Consider the following 6,005-nt stretch of genomic DNA (forward strand, 5'->3'; position numbering starts at 1 on the left):
TAACTAGGTTAAACATTTTCAAAAGCATTTAGATTTTTAAGCGTGGGCGCTGTGCATTGTGTCAGTGGCAGCATGGGGACCAGGGGGGGGCTGGTGGGGTGGAGGGGGCTCAGGGTAGAGGGGTGGGGCGCGAGAAGGTGGTTTCAGGAGAGGGGTCCTGGGTCCTGAGCCTAGTTCTTGTCTGTTTGGCCATCTCAAGTAGCCAGAGTGCTAGGATGTCGAGGAGGACAGGGGATGGATGCCCCTTCTCCAGGGCCCCATCCATGCCCACCAGCTCTAATCCTCACCAAACTCCTATTTGCCTGGACCTTGACCTGGGCTCCCTGGCTTGACCAGGCTCTCCAAAGTCTCCCTTGTTTGTGCCACCCTCTGGCCACATCCTAAGGCCTCCAGGACTTCACATATAGCATGTACCTAGGATCATGGTCAGCTGAGCTACAACAGAAAGGCCTGGTAGTTAGTTCTATGATCTTGCCTGGATCGCATGCCAAGCTGGGGTGGGGGGATGGTGTCAACACTAAGAGACCACCTTCCTCACTGGTCCACCATCATGCTATCCCTTCTGGCTCACCATGGAGCTGAAGGCCAACATCTGGGCTGCTGCAGTTTCCAGAGGATTTAGTCTCTAGGTTCTTGCCGTCCATTTTCTTTCCACCCAGAGAGACGCTAGCACTGTGCTAGGCCTGAATGTCTCAGAGTGAACAAGATCTGCACAGGCCTGCCTTGGGGGGCTCTTGTGATCTAACGTGGAAAGGTAGAGGATGAGTGAGCAGTCAGCACCCCAATGCTGGGATATCACTCAGATAGAAGAAATGCGGGGGTCTTGAGCCAGAAAGGTTGTCCTCGCCAGCCTAGATGAGTGATGGCCTACAGATAGGCCTATGAAGCTGACTGAAACCAGGAAGGTTCAGTGGAAGTGAGAATGGGTGGGAGGATGCCTCTAACAGACAGAGCAACCAACCCAGGAGACTTGGGGTGAAGCAGGGAACAGCCCAGTTTGTCTAATGAGCCCAAAGAAGTACCTATGTCCTGTGTCTGTGAGATAATGGGAAGCCTGGCAGTGGGGACCAAAGGCATGGGTTCAGACCACTGAACCATTTTTTAGTGATGATAGGGGCAATCATACCTGAGATTCAGAAGGCAGTGGGCTGAAGTGCATGGGAGGAAAGGGAAGGGAAGGGAGAGAAGGAAAGGGAAGGGGGCCTAGGGTCTTCAGTCAGACAGCCATTTGATGATGGTGTTATTGTCTGTAACTGGAGCTGGGTCTGGGGCAGGAGGAAATAGCAGACTTAGGTCCATTTCAGAATGGCTGAGTTTATGTACCCGTAAAGCAGCCACCATCTTTGACTAGCCTGCAGTCAGCTGTTGGCCTGTGGCTCAAGGGAGAACCACAGCTGGATACCCCTCAGACATGACAGCCACCAGGGACTCAGCCAGACCAAGCCCCAAGTACTCCAAGACGTGTCCAATAGGTGTTGTGAAATGAGGGTAACAGTGACCTTGTGGAGAGAGGTTTTCATAGAGGATAATGGGAACAGGAGCCAGATTTGCTGTGGGCTGAAGCCAGTGGGAGGTGGCCAGGTGGATTTGACCAGAATGGACAATTTAAAGAAGCATGGTTGCTGAGGAGGAGAAATACCAGGCCGCAGGCAAGCCTGCCATGGTGCAAAAGGAGTTTCCTCAGATGCAAGGTTCTTATGGCACGTGGAGACACTCACAGGAAGGAGTCACTGGACAGCAAAGTTGGGAGAGAAGTATGTCTAGGAGAAGGCTGTGCAGAGGCAGGAGGAAGGCGGAGCCAGGTGGGTTTCTGCCTTCTAAGGGGGAGGGACAGCCACTGAGGGCAAGAGGGAGGGGCAGAGTGTGGACCCTGGTAGGCTATGGCTGTGATTGTGGGTCTGAGAGGAGCTCCTTATTAGTGCCCCTGACGTAAGCAGGCTCAGCAGCTCAGGAGGGGGAAGCTGCAGGGGAGCTGTTGATGTGACAGAGAAGCCGGAACCCAGTGGCCTCTGCAGAGGATGGAGATGGACTTGCCAGGCAGTGGGCCTGAGGGAAAGCTGTTGCCAGCTGCCGCAAGGGTCGAGCTGAAGTCAGGGACAGTGGAATTTTTGTTTGTTTGTTTGTTTTTGTTTTTTTTGAGAAAGGGTTTCTCTGTGTAGCTTTGCGCCTTTTTCCTGGAACTCACTTGGTAGCCCAGGCTGGCCTCGAACTCACAGAGATCCACCTGCCTCTACCTCCCGAGTGCTGGGATTAAAGGTGTGCGCCACCACTGCCCAGCAGGACAGTGGATTTTGAAGATCTCTGTGAGGTGGTCAAGTTGAAAGGTGGATGCATGGGCAGAGACCTCTAAAGCAGGACTTCTACCAATCAGGGCTAGAAGGATCCTTGAGTCTGGGAAGGAGTTGAAGTAATGGTCCCTGAGATCTGAATTGGGGTGCGTGCACATGTGTGTATGTGTGTGTGTAGACAGAGATGGAGTCTCTGAGACCTGCAGTATTATTGGTCCAGGAGAGCAGTGAATGGGGTGCTGCCATGGGAGAGGCTGTTGGGGGAGATAGAGAAGGGGGTCTCAAATGTGCTGGCAGTATGGGGAACAAGAGCATTGGCAATGATGGAAACCCAAGATCTAGACAAGAAAGAGGCTAACCCTGGGCTGGAAGGGTGATGTAAAAGGACGCATGCATTCCCCTCAGTGGGACGTGTGGGCACTGGCTGTGACATGCACAGAACTGTGGGTACCAGAACCAGTTCTCTTCCTGACCCTCCCCACCTCTTCACTCTTCTCCTCCTCTCCTCAGATTGAAACTTCCCAGTTGGAGCCTGAGATAGCCCGGGCTACAAGCAGCCGCACAGTGGTCTACAATAAGGGGCTGTGAGTGAAGATCAGCCGGCCTGGAAACACAGCACTCTCCAGGCCACATGTTTGGGGTGGGGAAGGAGTCTCATGAGCTACTTCTGCAGGGAGGGGCTGCCTGGGAAGCAGTCAACCACCAGCAGTAGGGAGACTAACCATTCACATTTTAACATAGGGGAGAGGAATTCTGACTCATTTCCTACACAAAAAGAATCAAGTGCATCTCTGGGCCTTACATGGGGTCGTCTCAACTCCAATTCCGTGTGAGCTGAAGAACAGTAGAGTGCTCCTGGGGTAGAATTAGGATCCTTTTATATGTTGCTGTTTTGTTTTGTTTTAATTTTTTTTTTCTTTTTATTAGAAGCAAGTCTGAGCCTTGGTTGCAGCTGACTAGAAGTGGCAGGTAGACATGTGGAGGGAGCCAGAGGAGCCTGGGAACTGGGTTGGCTTGATGGATGGAAAATGTAGTGGCTAGGCCCGATAGGCCCCTGGGTTAGAGAAGAGAAGGCAGAGGAGGTGGTCTGCACCCCACAAGATGAACTAGCCATAATCAAGGTTCTCAGGAACTGGCTCTCTTGTTCAAGGAGCACTAGAGACCTCTGGAAAGTTCCGGGAGCAGCGGGCTCTGAGTGTAGCCAGCTCCTGTCCACACCACAGTGGAGTGAAAATCGGTGACCTCAGGCATAGGTCATCTTTTATGGAGCTCTTATGGATTCTAGGCCCCTGAGAGCACCCCAGCTCTATTCAGGGAGCCCCACAAGGGAACATTGTTTAGTGTGAACAAGAAGAGGAGCCCATCTAGGCTCTCTGGGGGAAGGTTCTTTTCCAAGAATAGCTAGAGTTTTATACTGGGACAAAGGTGGGTTGAGCCCACTGCTGTCCAGTCTGTAGCCATGACACCGTCTGTCACATTCCACACCTTCCTGCATAGGAGAGTCTCCTGCTTGAGGGTACAAGGCCAGAACCCTGGCAACTGCCTGAGAGGTAGTGTCATCCCAGTTCTAACACGGGCAGGCTCTATGGCGATGGACAAGCCACCTACATCTCTGAGCTTCCATCCCCTGCCTGGGAGCAAACAGCCAAATTGAGGTTCCACCAGGCCTTTGACTCCTCTCTGCCTGACTCACTCAGATGCTGCACATTCCAAGCATGTCTCTAAGGTGGATTCTGGTCCAGAAAATGCATCAGGCTCCTCTGGAAATGGCCAGCACTTGGCCTCAAAAGAGGACCTTACCCTTCTGTATGTGACCCCACATACAAGGAAGACCTTGACTTGTGCCAAATACTTCGTGGCTGTGGAGGAGGTCTTAAGGATGCCCGAGACAAGCATGGGCTGTCAGTCCACACATCACCTCTCGCTGCTGCAGACGCGAGGCCTCTTCACTGCTGGCTCCTGACTCCATCTTATTTGTAGACCATAGTGAAAGAGATAACTCTCCCTAAGGAGGCAGGGTCTGGGTGGGGATGAGTAGGGTGACTCCTGATCTGAAAGATCCACAGAAAACATAGCACTCTGATCTTCACATGGCCCTCATCTGATTCTACTAGAATGGGAGCCCTGCCTTGTGACCCTGGAACCTCCCTCTGGTGACTCAGGAGGGGGCTGAAGGTGAACATGTATAGTTGCAGTAAAAGCCTGGCACAGAGCATCAAGAACAAGGCCACAGGTGGCCTGTCAGAGTCTTAAGGCGATGTAGCTGCAGTGAGGTGTGTCTGCCATGGGCATTGGCACCATGGTCTCCAGATCTTGACTGGGAACTAGATCATCTGGAGCCCCTTTGCAAAAGTGCATTCCCAGCTCTCCCTGCCCCCATTTATCATGGAACCTTGTCCTTATGCATTTTATCTTGGGACCAAAACTGCCCCCCCCCCAGAGGTTCCACTGACCAGGACCTCTTCCAGCTTTCCCTCTGTACTGGCTGTCACTGTACTGGCCTCAGTATCCCTCCTCGGTTTGCTTTGTGTATGGAGATGATTTCTACCACACTCCTAAATACAAGCCCAGGTGAGCTGAGGAGGCAGCTCCTTCGGGTATGCAGTGGCAAATGGCCCTTGTAGTTCGGGTGATGGTGACGGAGGGTGTTGAGCCATGCTGCTAAACCCTGTTCTGACTTCAGAACAGGGATAAAATCCACAAGGGAAGCTTTCTGTGAGTGCAAATACCCATGTCTGCTGAGGCTAGAGGAAGTTGGCCAGGAGGAAAAGGGCATAAATGAACTCTCATTGGATCTAGTTTTGCCAGCAGTCAGGGTATCTCTGCAGCAGGCTCTCTAGCCCTGCCATTCCCGGCCACCTCTCCTGGGTTCTTTAAACATTCCCTAAGGCTCCAAGGATGCTCTTTCATCTCCGGAAAGCAATTTGAGAGTGCAGGAACCAAAAATCCAAGATGCCAAGATGACCACCGAATTGGGACGTCTGCACACTCTGTTGCTTGCTGACTGTGGATCTCTTCTGTCTGAAGCCTCTGGCCTGGGGAAGAAGGGGGATCTGGAGGTAGAGAAGAGCCAGTGGGGGCCGGTCCATGGTGGGCTTCCAGCCTTGGGCAGGTATGAGCAAGGCCCCAACACGTGTGCCTCAGCATACCTAGGGGCTTCAGACTGTCTTTTTAACCTCGGAAAACTTCTCAATTGATGTGATTTATGCCATACTAATGAGCTGTGGTCAATAAACGTGGATTTAAAACACGAGGGTGTGGCTTTGTGGATTATAGGACAGTGAGAGGGGAAGAATGAAGAGATACAGAGGGAGCAAGTAAAGGCAGCCTGGGGCCTTTGTGGGAATACCCCAAAGGCAGCTGCAGGCCCAGGGTTCAGGAAAGGGGAAGAGGAAAGGGAAGAGGAGTGTGTGGAGACAGGAAGCTGGAAAAGAAGGTGGGTTGAAACCACAGAAGAGGACCAGCTTGGATGGCTCAGCCAGGAAAAATGATTGCCATGCAAGCCTGAGCAACTGAGTTTAATCCCCAGAACCCATGGTGGAAGGAGAGAACTGATTCCTGAAAGTTATCATCTGATCGCCACACGTGCACCATAGCATGTGAGCCCCAGCCCCTGCCCCCCCCCCACACACACATGAAAATAAAAAAGAAGGACTCACAAAAGAAGCCCAGTGGCTGGATGGCTGCTGAAGAGACTTACGTTAAGAAACAGAACAC

General features: G+C 52.3%; 1 protein-coding gene across 2 annotated transcripts in view; it reads left to right on the top strand.

The window, feature by feature from the left end:
- Positions 1-5,538, top strand: part of Sfxn5 (sideroflexin 5) — a 118,383-nt gene extending 112,845 nt beyond the window's left edge. For both annotated transcript variants that reach the window (XM_036182755.1, XM_036182754.1), the window contains one exon: positions 2,799-5,538. In XM_036182755.1, the coding sequence (XP_036038648.1) occupies positions 2,799-2,876 (78 nt within the window). In that variant the 3' untranslated portion in view covers positions 2,877-5,538. The remainder of the gene's footprint in view (positions 1-2,798) is intronic.
- Positions 5,539-6,005: the final 467 nt, after the last annotated feature.

This window comes from Onychomys torridus, chromosome 3, assembly GCF_903995425.1.
Source record: "Onychomys torridus chromosome 3, mOncTor1.1, whole genome shotgun sequence".
Lineage (NCBI taxonomy): Eukaryota > Metazoa > Chordata > Mammalia > Rodentia > Cricetidae > Onychomys > Onychomys torridus.